At 36.5% G+C, this 18,017-nt stretch overlaps 1 protein-coding gene across 2 annotated transcripts; it reads left to right on the forward strand.

Annotated features, from left to right (window-relative positions):
- The first annotated feature begins 13,650 nt into the window (after positions 1-13,650).
- On the forward strand, positions 13,651-17,639 carry LOC109157836 (E3 ubiquitin-protein ligase Hakai). 2 transcript variants are annotated; one of them, XM_019305672.1, is made up of 5 exons: positions 13,651-13,769; positions 14,948-14,990; positions 15,599-15,924; positions 16,073-16,131; positions 16,414-17,639. In XM_019305672.1, the coding sequence occupies exons 3-5, from the start codon at positions 15,673-15,675 to the stop codon at positions 17,483-17,485; spliced, it is 1,383 nt and encodes a 460-aa protein (XP_019161217.1). In that variant the 5' UTR covers positions 13,651-13,769; positions 14,948-14,990; positions 15,599-15,672; the 3' UTR covers positions 17,486-17,639. The 2 variants fall into 2 exon arrangements, with proteins under 2 accessions (XP_019161217.1, XP_019161216.1); XM_019305671.1 differs by lacking the exon at positions 14,948-14,990.
- The last annotated feature ends 378 nt before the right edge of the window (positions 17,640-18,017 follow it).

Genomic DNA, 18,017 nt, shown 5'->3' on the forward strand with positions numbered 1-18,017 from the left:
GGCCACATTGTAGGTTTTTTTATAACATAGTTAGCTTATCAGTTAATTTTGACTTATTTTATCACTATTAGCTATTTGGCTTGGTTAAACAATCAATATGAATGTTTGATTAATTAGTTTTTGTAATAGCTTATTGCTCCAAAATGTAAAAATTCAAAAAGATGCTCAAAATAGTTTTTTTTTTTTCGATCAACTTTTTGAGAAAGTCATTTTGCAGGTAATTAGCTATCAGCTAATTTACTAAACACTTTTCTACAATTCGCTAATATTATCAATTAGTCAAACCCACTAACTCAATCAGCTAACAACTATTTACTAAACACCCCATAGTCTAAGGCAGCAAGGCGGTTTTGATACCAGTTAAACACTTGCAGTTCTTCCTCTGTTGCAAGTGTTGAGTGAGAGAACACGTTGGGGGTACTCTGCACAGAATTTGTCCATGCTGTTAGTACCATAAATTCCTCCTGCAACAATGTAGATTTTTGCGGTGGAGGGGTAACCCATTGCCTTGAGAAACAAGTCTGCCTCCTTGGGAGTCATAGGGCAGCCTCCCATCACCCTCTTTTCTTCACTCTCAAATCTCAATCTCTTTCCTCCTTTCTTCACTCTCAAATCTCAATCTCTTTCTCTTTCTAGTGCTTCACACTGTACCTCAAAACCCGAAGCTCCTCGGCTTCTGCTACTGTCAGGCCATGGATGCAGTCTGTAAATGCAAGCATTGTCCTTTTCATATCTGCACTCAATACATACATAGTTATTGTTAGGGTCAAGTGCTTATTACTATGTCAAAAGCTATAGTTCATAACGAAGACGCATTTTAAGAGGCAGGTGACCTGGCTCTGATACCACTTGTTATGATCAAACGCTTACCACTACATAAAAAACTATAGCTCACAACGAAGAGTCGTTATGCTGTGGACTCGTGCCCAGCGTGCATCATGGGCACGGTAACGGTGCCGTCAGGCACCGTTATCTTCCTTTTTTTTTTTTTTTAAAAAAAAAAAAAAATTTAATTTCAGACCGCTTCGTTATAGGAGCATATATTCACAGCTTTGTGTTCATAATTTCATAACTGTACATTCATAATTCCATAACTGTACATTCATAATTCCGTAACTGTACATTCATAATTCCGTAACTGTACATTCATAATTCAATAACTGTAAATTCATAATTTTCGAAGCTCTATGTTCATAATTGCAAGTTCATAATGTCAGAGTTCTATGTTCATAATTTCATAACTGTACATTCATAATTTCATAACTGTACATTCATAATTCCATAACTGTACATTCGTAATTCCATACTGTATATTCATAATTCCATACCGAACATTCATAATTTTCGAAGCTCTATGTTCATAATTGTAAGTTCATAATTCTATAACTGTACATTCATAATGTCATAACTGTATATTCATAATTTCATAACGAATATGCCGTTAACGCCGTTAACGGCGTTTCGAACAAATTTTTTTTTTTAGTTAAAACAACGTCGTTTTCAGTGAAAACGACGCCGTTTTAGGGCCGTGCGCATAGCATAATTTGCCCACAACGAATACACAACTTTATTTTTTTATTTACTGTCACATTTTCGAGAGACAAAGTGAAGGTGTTAGGCTTGTCCCTTTACCGCCATTCGCCCAACAATTAGCTTTGTTGGTAGTTACTCCCACAACATAACCAGCAAAAATGGTGATCACATAAAAATATTTAATTTAATCCCTATATTATAAATTTGGTTAATTTTGTCCTTGTACTATTAAAAATAAAATAATAAAGTAAAATTATTAATTAAAGCATTAAATATGCTTTTGTAGCTAGATGTCATGGCAATGATGTATACAAGTCAATACCGACTCCACTGAAGTTTGAATCCACAATCTTCCATATGGAAGACGGAGCGTTATGTTGTGCATCCGTAGATGCAACAACGATGTCGTTTTATTAAAAACGCGCATCCCACTTTTAAAAAAAAATCCAGTTTTAATTCTGGAATTTTAGTTCATAGATTCTAAAATTTTAGTTCATAGATTATGGAATTTTAGTTCATAGATTATGGAATTTTAGTTCATAGATTATGGATATTTAGACGTGAATCGAAACTGATTTTTTTTTCATTCATGCTGGATATTTAGTTCATTCATTATGGATATTTAGTTCATTCATTATGGATTTTTAGTTCATTCATTATGGAATTTTAGTTCATAGATTCTGGAATTTTAGTTCATTGATTCTGGATATATAGTTCAAATTATGCACAATATAATGTTGTTGCTGGGAATCGAAATTGATTTTTTTTTTTAAGTGAGACGCGCGTTTTTAATAAATCGACGTCGTTTTTGCATCCGTATGCACCATGCATGGTGCATACGGATGCACAACATAATTTGCCATGGAAGAGCAACTTGATGCCACTAGACCACAAGATTTTTGACACCAAATCCCCATTAGAATACTAATAACTTATTCAAACTTTAAATCTAATTCAATAAACGAACTTACAATTGAAGTTATTTGTTAAAACATGGTTTATAACTTCATTAGTCTACCGCAATAGATTAATGAATAAAAGCAACAATACAACGAGCTAGCTTGAGCATAAGCTGCTGAAGCAAGAGTATGAACATGTAAACTTAAAGCTCTAGAAATCAAACTAACAGAACAATAAGTGAACATAGACATGGTTTCCCTACAATGGTCAATAGATATATATCCCAACGTAGGACAAAATTGGCGGGTCATTAGACAACAAACTGCTGCGGAGCTCCGAACAATCAGTAAACAAATTCACGAATAGCACGTTCCGGTCTTTAAGCCAAGATAAAACCTCCTTACAGGCAAGTGATTCCGCCATTATAGGTGAGAAACAATCCATTAGTGGCCCGTTGCATGCCGCTACAAAACCTCCGTCGTGGGACAATAGAACGGCCCCGAAGGTAGCCCTTCTTGTTGCCGGATTGTATGCCGCATCGAAATAGCATCGTGGTCGTGACGTACTGGTTGGCAGCGTAGCAGCAACCTGAAGCTGTGGAGTCCGGTGATGAATCTTTGCCCAGTTCTGCAGCGACGTAGCGGCCTGCTTCCAGACGGCCTTCGGCGACGACATCGACTGCTCCGACACTGCCTGGTTCCTCGCCCGCCAGAGCTGGTAGAGTACTGCTACAACAACACCACTCCCATCCCATATATAATAGCAACCGTATAGCACACACAGGGATGTACCCAGGGATGGAGCCAGGGGGTGGGCAGTTGTCCCCCTCCCTCCCCCCTCCCCCCCCCCCCCCCCCCGCCACCACGCCACTCCCATCCCATATATAATACATATATGTATATATAGTACATGTTTTAGTATTAGTATAAAAAAATATTAAACGTCAACAAGAAATGAGTTAGATTAGTTGATAGAGCACATGTTTGGTAACCCCATCCCAGAAATTTTACCCATTTCTAAATGACATGGAAGAGAGAGAATGCATTTTTTATTCTTTTTTGATACTGATGTGTATTGAAATGGGAGAGAGAGTTTTACAATTTTTTTGACTCCTTCCCCTAGGCTTCAACATAGTCACGTTTTAATAACTTTTTTAATATTTAACACACACACACACACACACACACACACACACACACACACACACACACACACACACACACACACACACACACACACACACACACACACACACACACACATATATATATATATATATATATATATATATATATATATATATATATATATATATATATAGGCTCCGGATCCCATGAGGTCACTTATATGGATGAGATCATGAGATCTCATCCCATCCATTAAATCATTACAAATAGAAGGTTGAGATTGAATGAGATTTCTTATATATTTAAGGTAGTAGTCTAAGCATAAAGGTGAATTAGTCATTGTATTCTTAAACTATTTTTGGTTACAAATCAATTGGGATACATACCATCCGAATGGTAATATGATTAGATATATATTAACAGTAACAAACGCTATTCATTTTGTGGCCTGAAGTGTGTGTTCCTGAAGTCTACATGTGCTCTGTGCAAGTTCGTGTTATGTCTGTGCAAGATTTCTCGGCAATTGAGTTTAGCCTTTTCAATTTTAATACTATTGAATGTATGTGCTACTTATATGTTTTTAGCGTTTGCATGTTAGAATACAGTCTGTGTAAGATGTCAGTCATATTTAGGTAAGCGTGTCCAAAATAGTTTAATAGCGTGTGGAAATTATGTTTTAGTTGTGCAAGTTTGTGTAATAGCATGTGCAAGTTTGTGTAGTAGCCTGTGCAAATTACTGTAAAGTGTATGCATTGTATTCGTAATGAGAGTGCAAGATATGTGAAAGTGTTTTGTAATACCGTGCAATTCAATTTTAATGATAGATTGTATTATGAGCAATTCAATTTTAATACGAGTGGAGGTTATGTGATAGTTATATGTTTCTAGCGTATGCATGTTAGCATAATGTCTGTGCAAGATGTCTTGTATGTTTAGTCTAGCGTTTCCAATAAAGTTTAATAGTGTGTACAAATTTTGTTTTAGGGTGTGCAAGTTAGGGTAGTTGCATGTGCAAGTTAAGGCAAAATATGCCCTAGCCTTTATTGAGATTGGCAAACAATTATAAATTGATAAATTCTCCATTAGACGACGAATTGTACATGCGTGTGCATCATGTGCGACCAAATAAAACTGCGTAATAAGTCATGGAGAACAAATTAAGGGGCAGTGTTGTTGGGTTTTGGTGGTCTGTGCGTAGGAATCACACGGTTAGTGCAAGTGTAGTAGGTTGAGTTGGATGACGGTCACAAATGTATGTGTAAACTGCTCAAAAAGGTGTATGCGTTAGCGTATGGAGCAGTGTGCGAATAGTTGTTAGTTTAATATGAGCTGGATAATGTGGCATTCCGATTTATTGGTGCGTTGGTGCGATTTAGAGTGTTAGTTTAATGTGAGCAGGATAATGTGGCATGCCGATTTATGGGTGCGTTTTTGCGAATTAGAAGGATTTTTTCATTGAGATAGCTTCTTAAAATGATTTTAAATGATGGTTTTGCGTACATGTAGACGTGAAGGTGTGAAGAATTTGCCCTAGGCTGGTGCACAAAAATGAAATAGCCTGTGCGTACACATTCGCATTTACAACCTGCATTAATAATGGTATACATAAAAACGTAAAGGATAAAGTAACTGCATTCAGTACAACATATGAGTGCACGACGTAGTAATATCGAAATGCAAAAAAAATAACAAGTAACTAAAACCCATCTGTACAGACCAAAAGACCAAACTGCACAAAATATCCTTGGTAGAAATTGCCATTTCATTAATTACTAGTTGATGTGTAAAGGCAGTAAAGCTCATGCATGATAAAATATCCTTGCTTTGTTGCTTTTGCTAAAATTTTCCAATTATGGAGTTTTTATATACTAGAAAACAATTGATGTGACTTCCCCTTTCAAATTTTCTGCATCATTACATGTTCAATCAAGAAGTTAGTTCTACAAGATAGGTGAGTAGTCATAAAGGAGGCTAATATTTCATCTATTTCAAATGCTTAAGATACATGCAAAGATATTTAGTATTCAATTTGAAGTGGTTGCTCCTGTAAAATGGTTGTAAAACATGTCTCCTCAGCATCATGCTCTTAATCTTCACTATGAAAAAGTGAATGATAGATGATGTTGGACAAGTATTGGAGCTGGATGTCATGAAATTGTTGGAACTTTTGCATTTGATCTGGAGATGTCAATGTTAAGAATTTGCATGCTATATGAAGATCTGGAGGATCTGAATTCCCCATATCTGCAAAGCCCCCCCATATTCCTAAACCCCCTCCCCACAAAACCCCCCACCCGCACTCTGCAAAGCAGTAAAAAAAAATCACCCAAAAAAAACAATCACCCAAAAAAAAAAAAAAAAAAACAGCGAAAAGCCCGTCTAAAAATCCTAAAAAAGGGAAACAACCCACCAAAAACAAGCAACATACCTACCGGCGCAGAAACACCACGCTATGCCCCCATCAACGGACACCAACATCGCACACCCCACATGCAACAACATCCCACATCCCATATACACAAAACACGTCGAACTCAAAGTGAATGCAGACGGGATACCTGGAATGCGTGCAGAAGATCCTTGCCTCTGTCGCTTGGAACGCCGTGATGAAGACCCCGCCATGAAGAGCGCCCGAGACTGAGGTGGAGAAGTATTCGCCGTCAACCGCACGGAAAAGGAACGACACGCCAGAGACGCCAACACCCTTCTCGGAGAGGAACAAACGGACGAGAAGAGAAGAAAGCGAAGAGACGGCAGTCTGAAATATTTAATCATCTGATAAATACCATAATTAGTAGTGCACAAGCCCATAAAATCTGCTAATCAATTATTATAACCTAATAAAGACACCACCAAAAAGACATCAACACCCCCACATGCACACTTATCACACGCACGTGGCACCTTAGACAGCCAAATCTCATCCATCCAAAAAAACAAATAGACGTACCAGATCAAGCCTCACCACCTCGCCCGACAAAGGTAACCTCACCGGATCCAAAATCTATATATATATATATATATATATATATATATATATATATATATATATATATATATATATATATATATATATATATATATATATATATATATATATATCATTCTTTTATATTTATAGTGAGATGTGTTATTTATAATGTATTTTCTATTCAAATTATTTTATCAAATTAATTATGTTTCATATTTTGTTATGAATATTTTTATAAAGTTTTGATGTGTTTTATTTTTCGCCCATATCCAACAATATTTACAACTATATTTCTTAGGTAATTTTTTTTTTTAAATTATCTCTTTTGTTTTAATGTTTCGCTTTTACTGCAAAAATTTTCTGAATCCGTCCCTAGTGCTTCGCCCCCCCCCCCCCCCCCCTCCCCACTCAAACGAATTTCTGGCTTCGTCCCTGCTAGTTGTATCAATACCAAGAATCAACATAATCTGGGTTGACCAGGATCCTGGAGATGCGAACCACATCCTCAGGTTCGCAAATATCAGCTAGAATATATGGATCCCAAGTATTTGTATCCTGATCAATCAAACCTGAGACCAGGGAGCCACTCAACTCATTAGGCATAATAGTTTGAACCAATGGACTTGGCTCATCAGGGAGCCAGGGATGCCCCCAAATTAAAGTAGCCTTGCCGTCGCCTATTATCTTCCGCACTCCACCACAAACCAAACTATGAGCTGCCATAATGCTACGCCAACAGAAACTCGGGCAATTACCCATAGATGCATCATAAAAAGAGGTTTTTGGAAAATACCGAGCCTTATATACCTTAGCCACCAAGGACTCCGAATTAGTCAAAAAAAAACGCCAGGCTTGTTTCCTAGCATGGCCAAATTGAAAGCATGAAGATCTTTGAACCCAAGCCCCCAAATTTCTTAGGAACACAGAGCCGATCTCAGGCTTTCCAGTGAATACCTCTATCATTTCCAGAACCCCACCAAAACCTATTCATGGTTCTCTCAATGGATACACGACTGAATCAGGGAGTAAAAAGACACTCATAGAAAAGGTAGGCATAGACTAAGCCACTCTTTTCAAAAGAACCTCCTTACCAGCCTTAGAGAGCTTCTTATTCCACGAACCAATTTTCTGTTTGGTTTTATCCTCAATATACGAAATCACCGCCTTTTTGTTCTTACCCACAAAGGATGGTAAACCCAAATACTTCTCAAAATTGGGAGCTTGGATCATGCCTAATAATGCAGCCACTTCTTCATTGTCCGCCTCTGTAGTATTCTTACTTAAACAAATACTAGATTTATGAAAATTAACTGTCTGACCTGACAAGCTCTCATACTTACACAAACATTGCCTGATTACACTTGCTTCCTGGGCATTGGCTTTGAAGAACAGAAGATTGTCATCTGCAAAAAATAAGTGGTAATATAGGTAGGGCACCTCTGGCAACACTACAACCATGAATAAGGCCTCGATCCTGGGCACTCTGCAACAATAAAGATAGGCCCTCAACACAGATATAAACAAATAGGGAGATAAAGGATCACCCTGCCTGAGGCCACGAGTAGGTAACACATGCCCACTAGAATCCCCATTAATATTGATGGAATATGAGACAATGGTAATGCAAAGCATAATCAAATCTATCCATATTTCATAAAAACTCAGAACTCCCAACATCTTCTTCAAAAAAGGCCATTCCATTCGATCATATGCCTTTGTCATATCTAACTTCAAAGCCCCCCATCCGACCACACCACATTGCTTCCTGTTAAGATAATGACCTACCTCCGCAGCCATTAGGATATTATCAGTGATAAGTTTGTCCGGAATGAACGCACTCTGAGCCTCCGAGATGAGTCCTCCAAATAGTGGCTTCATACGATTAGCTATCATCTTAGCCATGATTTTGTAGACCACATTACACAGAGCTATAGGCCTAAGATCAGCCACAGATTCAATCATAGTTTTTTCCGGAATAAGCACGATGTTTGTATCATTTAGCCCCACAGGAAAAGAATGAGTATTCAGACATTAAAGCACAAAAGCAGTCACATCAACCCCTACCACCCCAAAACTCCAAAAGTGCCGATAGAAGTCGGGGTTCAAACCATCTGGCCTAAGTGCCTTATCAGGGAACATAGAAAACACAACTGATTTAACCTCGTCAACCCCAAAAGGATTGAGCAAGCATGCATTTTGACTAGGGGAGATACGAGGGGCCACAGAATCAAATAGAGGATCCTCACTATTAGAATTACTAGAACAGAAAATACCATTAAAGTAATTCAATACAACGGACTTCATAGCATCCTCATCTACCCACCCCCAACATCATTTTTCAACTTGGTAATCATATTCTTATTTTTACAGGTAGAAGCATACCTGTGATAGAATTTTGTATTGGCATCCGCTCCCTTTAGCCAATGTTGCTTTGCACGCTGCCTCCAAAAGGTATCCTCCTGGGTCTCAAGCAAGCACAGTTGTGCTTCAAGACGTTGAAACTCAGCCAACGAAGTTGGGTCCCTCCAGTGTCGAAGCATATGTTGGTTCTTTTACCGGCAACGCGGCTTCCCTAGCTAGCTAGCAAAACTTATGCAAATGGCCAAGCAATCCACAAAAAAAAAAAAAAAAAAAAAACCGCAAACAAACAAACAAAAAAAAAAAAAAAAAAAAAAATTTGGTTTTTTTTTTTTTAAAAAAAAAAAAATTAAATTGTCACTAACCAGAATTGTACTTGTGCCATTTTTTGTATAACAATGACTAATTTTAACTTTCAATACAATCCATTAAACTAAATCACAACTTAAGCTATAAGTTAAAATATTAATAAAAGAAAGAAAATGTCATAAAATAAGTTCCTTAGTTATACAAAAACCAAATCATATGCTACCAAATTTGTAATGATAAATATGGAGAAAATTTCAATTTTGGTCCACTGACTATTGGAGTTGTATTAATTGCAACACTTGACTTTCAAAAATGTTAATTTAGTACCTTGACTATGCAATTTTTATCAATTTTGATCACGCCGGTCAAATTGTCGGCCAAATCTCACCAAAAAAATTTAATAGGTCAAATAATGAGGATATTTTAGTCATTTTACCCATTTTCTTTCTTCTCCGACGTTCTTCTCCATTTCCGACGACGTTCTTCTCCATTTCCAACTACGTTGTTCTCCATTTCCTTGCTCTCAACTTAGGCCATGAATTCAAAAGAAAATCACTACACTAGAAAGCAGACTTTTCTCTTTTGAAATTTGTTTTTAAATATTCAAATAGAGGTAATCAATTTGATAATTTTGATAACATAAACTCTAGCGGCTGCGCATCATCTCTTCGCAAATGGTTTATCAGTTTCTCCAGTACCACAAGGGCCCATTGCTCGCCGCAAAATCTCTGTAAATCTCATCTGGTACGGAAAATTCAAGCCAGCCCAGAGAGCTATAATCGCCGATTTCGTATCCTATCTCTCCGCCGCCCCCAAACCCCACCCCTCCGTCTCCTCCTGGTGGAAGATCACCGAGAAATACTACCACTTAGCCAGCTCCAAAAATCATTTGTCGACGTATTTGAACAAGCAGGTCCTCGACGAGAGCTACTCGTTGGGGAAATCGTTGACCCAGAAGCGGATCGTTGACCTGGCCGGAAAGGGCGAGGGAAAAGACGCCGTCAACGTCGTCATGACTGCCGCGGATGTTACCGTCGATGGGTTTTGCATTAACCGGTGTGGGACCCACGGTTCCTCTATTTCCAAAACTGCGCTCGTGAAGGGAAGAATTACAAGTTTGCGTATAGCGAGAAGCTTATCGGAGAAAAAATTGTCTGCCAGAAATGGGCTCATCGGAGAAGAAAGAAAAGTTGGATAAAATGACTAAAATACCCTTGTTATTTAACCTATTAAATATTTCCGGTGAGATTTGGCCGTCAATTTAGCCAGCGTGACCAAAATTGATAGAAATTGTCAAATTACATAGTCAAGGTACTAAATTAACATTTTTGAAAGTCAAGTGTTGCAATTAACACAACTCCAATAGTCAGTAGACCAAAATTGAAATTTTCTCATAAATATAATATAATTAAAATTATATACCATATAAATTAATTTTATGTGATACCACATAAATACTTAGAATTTATTTTTGATATATTAGGTTTCCTAATTTATAAGTCATTCTCTAGGTTCACACCCTTTGCCTTTCAGTGTTGCTAGAGTAAGGTTTTAAGATGATCGGTCAAACCAACTGAGCGAGCTATAGGCTACTTAGAACATTTTTATCTGATACATAACTCTAATTATATATATATATATATATATATATATATATATATATATATATATATATTGTATAATAAAGGAAAAAATATTATAATTATTTATGTGGTATCACCTAATTTTTTTTTAATATGGTATATAATTTTAATAATATTATTTTATCCGTATGATATTGGCAGTATATAATTTAAAGTTTGTTTTTGTATAGTTAAGAAAATTGCTTTATAATGTTTCTATGCACATAGTACGACATGTTTGGTAACATAGCTGATCAATTAATTTTGACTGATTTGACTAGTCAACAAGCTATTTTAAGTGTTTGATAAAATGACTTATTACATTATTTTATTGGAGACTAGCATTTTTGGTTAGTAGATTGACCTTCACTATGAAATGACCATTTTATCCTTATTATTTATAACATTTATATCTCTCTTGTTGTTATCGCTTTACCCTTTTTTTGTTTTCCTGTTTCTGTAACAACAATAATAATATTTTTTTTCTTTTTGATTTCACTCATCTTTGTAATTCACCACCACCACCACAATAATAATAATAATAATAATAATAATAATAATAATAATAATAATAATAATAATAATAATAATAATAATAAATAGTAAAATGTCATTGTATTTAATGTCATTCAAACAATTTTATTAACGAATGACAAAAAATGATTATGTCACAATAATACTAGAACAAAATATGGATGTTTTGAAAAAAAAAAAAAAAAAAAAAGACTAAAGGTGGTCTGACACATAAATCTAGGATAAAAAATTGAATTAACTCTATATATATACACTAGTTTTTACACTCACATTGCGCGATTGATTTAATGTCTAATGTTTGTATTTGAATAAGTAATTCAAAGTATATCAATGCAAGATTATATAGGAGAAATTCATTATAGTTGGCATTAAAATTAATGTTTGGACTTTTCTAAAAACAATTATCTAAATATTTATTGTAGTTAGTATGGTATTAAGTAGTAGATACTACTTTTAGTTGGAATTACTCTCAATTTTTTTAATTCGCTTTTGGATATATTTGTCATTGTCTTCGTCTTCATTGCTTGTCATCTTTTTTTTTTTTTTTTTTTTTTTTTTTTTTTTTTGGTGCAAGTTTGCAAAAGAAGAACAAATTTGAATCCAAAATAGATCAACAATATTATTGTTACTTTTGGTGTTGTTTCCATTTAATAATTATATTGGATTTAAAGGTTGTAGCTTTGTTGTATGAGTTGCAAACATATATAGCGTCACAACAATGACTAAATGAGTATGCATTCTTCCAAAAAAAAAGGTTGAACCCCAAACATGGTTTGTGACTCAACTGAACATGAACCATAAAGGCTAAAACAGTGCTCACTGCGCACAAGGAGCCCCCCTCACTTTGAGAGGTTGCTCCCACACTACCAGACTTGATCGCTGGTCATTCTTCCAAAGTTTCACCTCTATGACCAGTTGAGCTACCCATGCGGGCCTGAATGAGTATGCATTACTTGTACAATTGAATGCTGAAAATATACTAAAAGAAGTGATAGAGAAGGGGCAAAACCATATCATCGGTGTATCTCTTTCACTTATATCCGGAAGAGGACTAAGTTAAAGAGAGCCAATGATGCACACTACCTTCAATCTGATTCGCCAAAAAAAAAAAAAAAAAACACTTGAATGCTCGACAAATTCTCCGACTCTAGTGGAATCAATAGTGAAATTTGGTTTGTATGAAACAACAACTGTACTAAACTTTTTGCATTTGACAGAACAGAAAGGATTGAACTAGACACATTGTTTTTATTAACCAACCAGGAGCCACCACTTATTGTGATGGAATCAGTCGGAAGAGGCAAGCAGTATGGGCCAATTAAATGTCTTATGAATCAAAGATCTTGGATGGCGAGACTCAACCAACTGCTGCCACTTTCTCATCTCCTACGTTTGCTTTAATACTTCACAAGGTTGATGAAGTCACAGTAGATGCTGGCAAATTAGATGCAGTTGGTGACTTCAGAATCAAAGAATCAATTTCAAGCTTGAATGAGTTCGATAGTAACATCGATTTTAGTGGAGTAAGTATTTTTGTTCTATATAATGTTGACTATGTTGCTCCGTGCCAATCTTTATGTAGATTAAAATCAGGTTTATGCAGCAAAAACTTCATGAAATCAAAAAATCATGAAAATTTTCTTTGTATTAATTATGCAGTTCTTTAACTCTCATATGAGAATTTGTTATGAAAACGGGAATGTTTGAAAAATAATGACTAAAAATAGACTGACACATAAATCTAGGATAAAAAAAATGAAATCAATTCACTCTCTCTCTCTCTCTCTCTCTCTATATATATATATATATATATATATATATATATATATATATATATATATATATATATATATATAGATTTTGGTTCCTGTGAGGTCAGGTCTTCCCGTGTGGTCAGTGCGGCATACACCATTAGGTATATATAAATGCACCATACAGTGTTCGAAAATACACCAGAATGAAATGCCAAAAAATATACCACAAAAAAAAAATACACCACAAATAATGGTGTATTTACGAACACGTGTGGTTCATTTATGCATACCTAATGGTGTATGCCGCACTGACCGCACGGGAAGACCTGACCTCACAGGAACCTGACTCTCTCTCTCTCTCTATATATATATATATATATATATATATATATATATAATTTAAGATTAAATTTACGATTACCACAAAAAATATGAGACCTTTAGTGAAATTAACTCATATTACAAATTTCAAAAGTTTATAATATATACTTATATATTTTATTTATTTATTTATTTATTTATTTATATTTTAGCCCCAAATCACTAACCCTATTCTCCTAATTTTCACAATTGACGTTTTCTTGCGACGTTGCTGTAGTTTTATGGAGATGGCGGACTGCAGAACAGCGGTGGAGTGACGACGGTCGGACGGCTAGCTGAGGTTGGTCTTCTCTTCTACTTTCTTTATCCTTATGTCTATTTAAATTTCCTGCTGCCATTCCTGCCAAAATTTCGACCTTCGAATGTCACTGCTGGTTGCGACTCACCGCCGCAGCCTCCCGCTGTGGTTGCGGCCTGCGTCTATGGCGGTGAACTGCGACCTCCTGCTCCCTCCGTGGGTTGCGGCCTACGAATTTGTGTATATTCTAAGTGTATTTTCAGCATGGATTTGTGTTTTTTTTGTCCTTCCTAGATTAGTAGATAGTTTCTCTATTTGTGTGTGATGTTGATGATTTGATGTACTGCAAAATTGCATATTTGTAGACTCTTGATATCTTTGAATGAAAAACTATTTGATGGCAATTTTTTGTGCCTTCTTGACTTAATTTAACAATGCCCAGAATATAAATGGTTTTAGAAGAGATAAGATTCAAAAGCAGAGTGTTGTCCATATAGGATGGCTGTCAGGCATGCTATGCTGCGTTACCGAGTTGCATTATCTTAGAGGCTTTACTGGGGGTGAATGGGTGATGTTGCTGGTGGGATGCTTTTGACTTGTTCATTTGTTTTTTCTGGCAATTCTGCATATATGTTTGGAGGATTTTGTGGGATTATGTTTTAGAAATGATGTTGCTGCCTTTTGGTTTTGATTCTAGACATTGTATTGAACTTAGATTTTTATATTTTGGATTTTATGGATTTGTGGTTATTGGTTGGTTTTCATGTGAAGTATTGGACTAGTTATCATGTTATAGAATATGTTTTATTGATGACTTGTTATAGTATTAGGTTTAGGTTTAGCCGTTTAGGGCTTTTTTTAAAACAAATATGTATCCTTTAAAAGGCAAAGCCTACAATATGTTGTCGTCGAAGCCTTTTTAATGGCCTACATATTAAATAATCTTTTAAAAAGGCTTTTGGCCAAGACAGGGCAGACTTATTGTAGACTCAGGTTTGAGCCTTAAAAAAATCCTACTAATGGGCCCAGGCTCAGGCCTTAGGTTTTCATACGAGTCCCAAGCCTAATTTGTTAAAGCTTGGCTAGACTTGGCTTATTTCCATTCCTAACGGAAAAACAATTATCCAGAAATAATATCCATTTGCAAACCTTGGGTCCAAACTGGACCATATAAAAGTACCCATTCACGGAGTATTATTTTTTATATTTTCTCCAACAAGGGTTTAACTGAAGAGCGCGAAGGTGAAAGGGTTCTGGATTCTGGTAAGATTCAATCTTGTTTTGATTCTGCGATGAAACTAAATTAGGGTTTTATTCGTAATCGACATTTCTATATTAATTCTTCTGGGCGGCCTCTTTTTTGCGATTCGAAGAAACAACACGTAAATGTCAAGTTTGAATTTTTTAAACCCTTAGAAAATAAATTTGAAAGATTAATTTGCATCTGAATTAAAGAGTGGCGTTGTTAAAAGAATAAAAATAGGAACTGATTTAGTTTTTTTCATTCATTAGAAAGAACGCCCTTTAGTGGTAGGTTTCAGATTCTTTTGAAGATCTAGTACAATTTTTTTATATGTATGTTTTGGAAGATTGTTTAGCTGTTCAAAATGTGCGAACATTTGAAGAAAGATAATGCTTTACGGTTAATTTAATGATTTCCCAATAGGTTAGGGTTCCCTTTTTTCTTTCTTTCTATTTTCAATAACATATACTTAAAATCACAGTGGAAAATTCTGAGTCTTGGTTATCTGCTAGCATACTATATTTCCTTTTGATATAATTCTTTGAATTGAGATAGGGTAGAAAGAATGATATTGGTTTGGTTTGTTTATCTGAGGAAGTAGCTGAAATTCCTTATTGAACCTCTGCAGAATTTTTTGAAAAACATTATTTAAGTTGAAGAACTCAGATTGGTTGTTTAGGGAGGAAAGAAATATTGGAAGAGATGCTTCAGATTAAGCTCAGAAAGCCATCCAGTGAAAGTGGGGGTCCTGCAAAGCCCTTACCCGTAGATAGCATTACTGTTGCATGCCCTGATCACCTTGTCTTAGCTGATCTTCCTGTAGCTAAGAGCCTTGGTTTGGCAAGTACTGCATCCATTTCAAAAGCTGTTGGCCGCAAATCCCGTCGTCAGCTTGGGGAGCGAGTGCATTTTTGTGTTCGTTGCGATTTCCCTATTGCTATTTATGGGCGTCTGGTGCGTTAAATAAAAGCATACTTGTTTTTCTTTCTGCGTTTTGATCAAGACTCTCCTTTTTCCATTGCTCATGGAGGGAAGTGTCAATTCTCTCCTTGCCCCAATTGCATTAAAACTATGAATTTCTAACTAAGATCGTCTTTTGCAGAGCCCATGTGAGCATGCATTCTGTTTGGATTGTGCAAGGAGTGATTCTCTCTGCTACCTGTAAGCTCCATTTCCATATTTTATTATTTGACGGTTATTTATTCCCTCTTGACCTGTTTTCATTATTGTGAGAGTGAGTGTGGAGTACAAGGCCTGTGAAACTGAACAAGGCTACATTTTAATGGAGAATTACTGGAAAGATGTAATCCTCCCTTTGAGACTGTTATCCACTGCTTTATTTTGCACTACTGAGAGAATAAGTATGGAAATTAAGCTACCTTTATTGTAATGTTTTTTTTTTTTTTTTTTTTTTTTTTTTTTTTTTTTTTTTTTTTTTTACAGCTGTGATGAACGCATTCAGAAGATACAGACAATAAAATTGATGGAAGGGATTTTCATCTGTGCAGCTCCTCACTGTCTTAAGTCGTTCATAAAGAAGAATGAGTTTGAGGCTCATATTCATGGAAACCATGCTGACCTCCTCCATCCAAATGCAGAAAAAGAAGGAAATGTGTCAGACACTGCCAATGCTAGAAAACCTGCAGCCTCAGATTCGTCTGTTCAAGCACCCCCTAGGTCTGCCTTCTCTCCTAGTCCAGGTTCCCAGGTTCATGATCGCGAAGACAAAGCTAGCCATCTGCCATCAAAGCTCACACAACCTTCTGCTGGGCAAATTCAAAGTCATCAAACAGAGAATCAGGGTGATAGTAATCCTCCCCCCGGTTTTGAGAGGTCTGGACTCCAGAATCAGTTTCCTCAGCAGACTTTTGAGACGCAGGGTGGGATGAGGCAAGAACCGGGCCAATTTCAAGACAAGCAACAAGGAGTTGTTGGAGCATCTCCTTTTCCTGAATACCCTATTAATGTTCCTCAACCTCATGGTTTTATGCCTGTTAATCCAAATCCAGTTTTGGCCCCCCCTCAATTTGGTTACCCTCATTTTGTACCTGATGGAGCCCAACAATATTATGGCGCCCCGTATGATATGCGAAGGCCAGACTCAGCAGCAGAAGTTGGATCCGAGCAAGGATCATTACTGGGTTTTCCACCTGGTCCTGCAGGGGCTGCAAATTTTGCAGAAGCTTACCCTCGGCCATGGAATATGGGGCAGGCTGTTGGGCCTTTTGATTCTACTGCAGTTCATGGATTTATGGATGGTTTCATGAATGCACCTGATCCTCAAGGAAGAAACGCATTCTTTCAAGGAAATTCTGCAGGATTGCCTCCAAATATGCCTCCTGCCTCTTCTTCGTCGGCCAACAAAGGATTAGAAACCGGACAGGGTGGATATTCGGTGGATGGGAAGACTGTTCTGGCACCACAACCTATGCCTCTCCCTCCTCCTCCTCCTTTGCCTCCCCATATGCACCAGCTCCAAAGAGGCAGATCCTATTCTGGTGATACAGAGTCATGATACCAGGACTTAACAAGAGAAGCATGATAGCCAAAATTAGCCTTTCTGTTTACTGTTTAATGTTTGTTTGTAACCTTTTTTTGCTTACAGTTGTCCTTGTTGAATGTGTTTTGTAATGGAAACTGATAGCATCAATAAGTGAAGTCTTTTGCGGGGAGTAATTTTTTTTTTTTTTTTTTTTTTTTAAAATACTTAGGTGATCCTAAATATTTCATAAGAGAAGAAAGAAAGTAGCCTAGTTCAGTTGAAAAGGTATGCCACAATGCTATCCGAGTTCATAGGTGTCGTTCTGTCTACTTTTCTTTCCAAACTTTTTCAAAATTTAGTTTGTATACTCCATGGAAAGGTGGCGCCATGAAAGAGTAGATTCCTAGACATGGGAGAGGTGAGCTCTTGAGAATAAGAAAGAAATTTTTTAGCACTAACAGCCTTGAAGTCACCTTTTTCCCTCCTGCCCGGAATGAATCAAGAATCAAGCCATTACACAGAATAGCCATAGAGGTCAAGTCGGGTGAGGAGGCCAACGACTGTC

This window comes from Ipomoea nil, unplaced genomic scaffold (assembly GCF_001879475.1).
Source record: "Ipomoea nil cultivar Tokyo-kokei standard unplaced genomic scaffold, Asagao_1.1 scaffold2792, whole genome shotgun sequence".
Taxonomy (NCBI): domain Eukaryota; kingdom Viridiplantae; phylum Streptophyta; class Magnoliopsida; order Solanales; family Convolvulaceae; genus Ipomoea; species Ipomoea nil.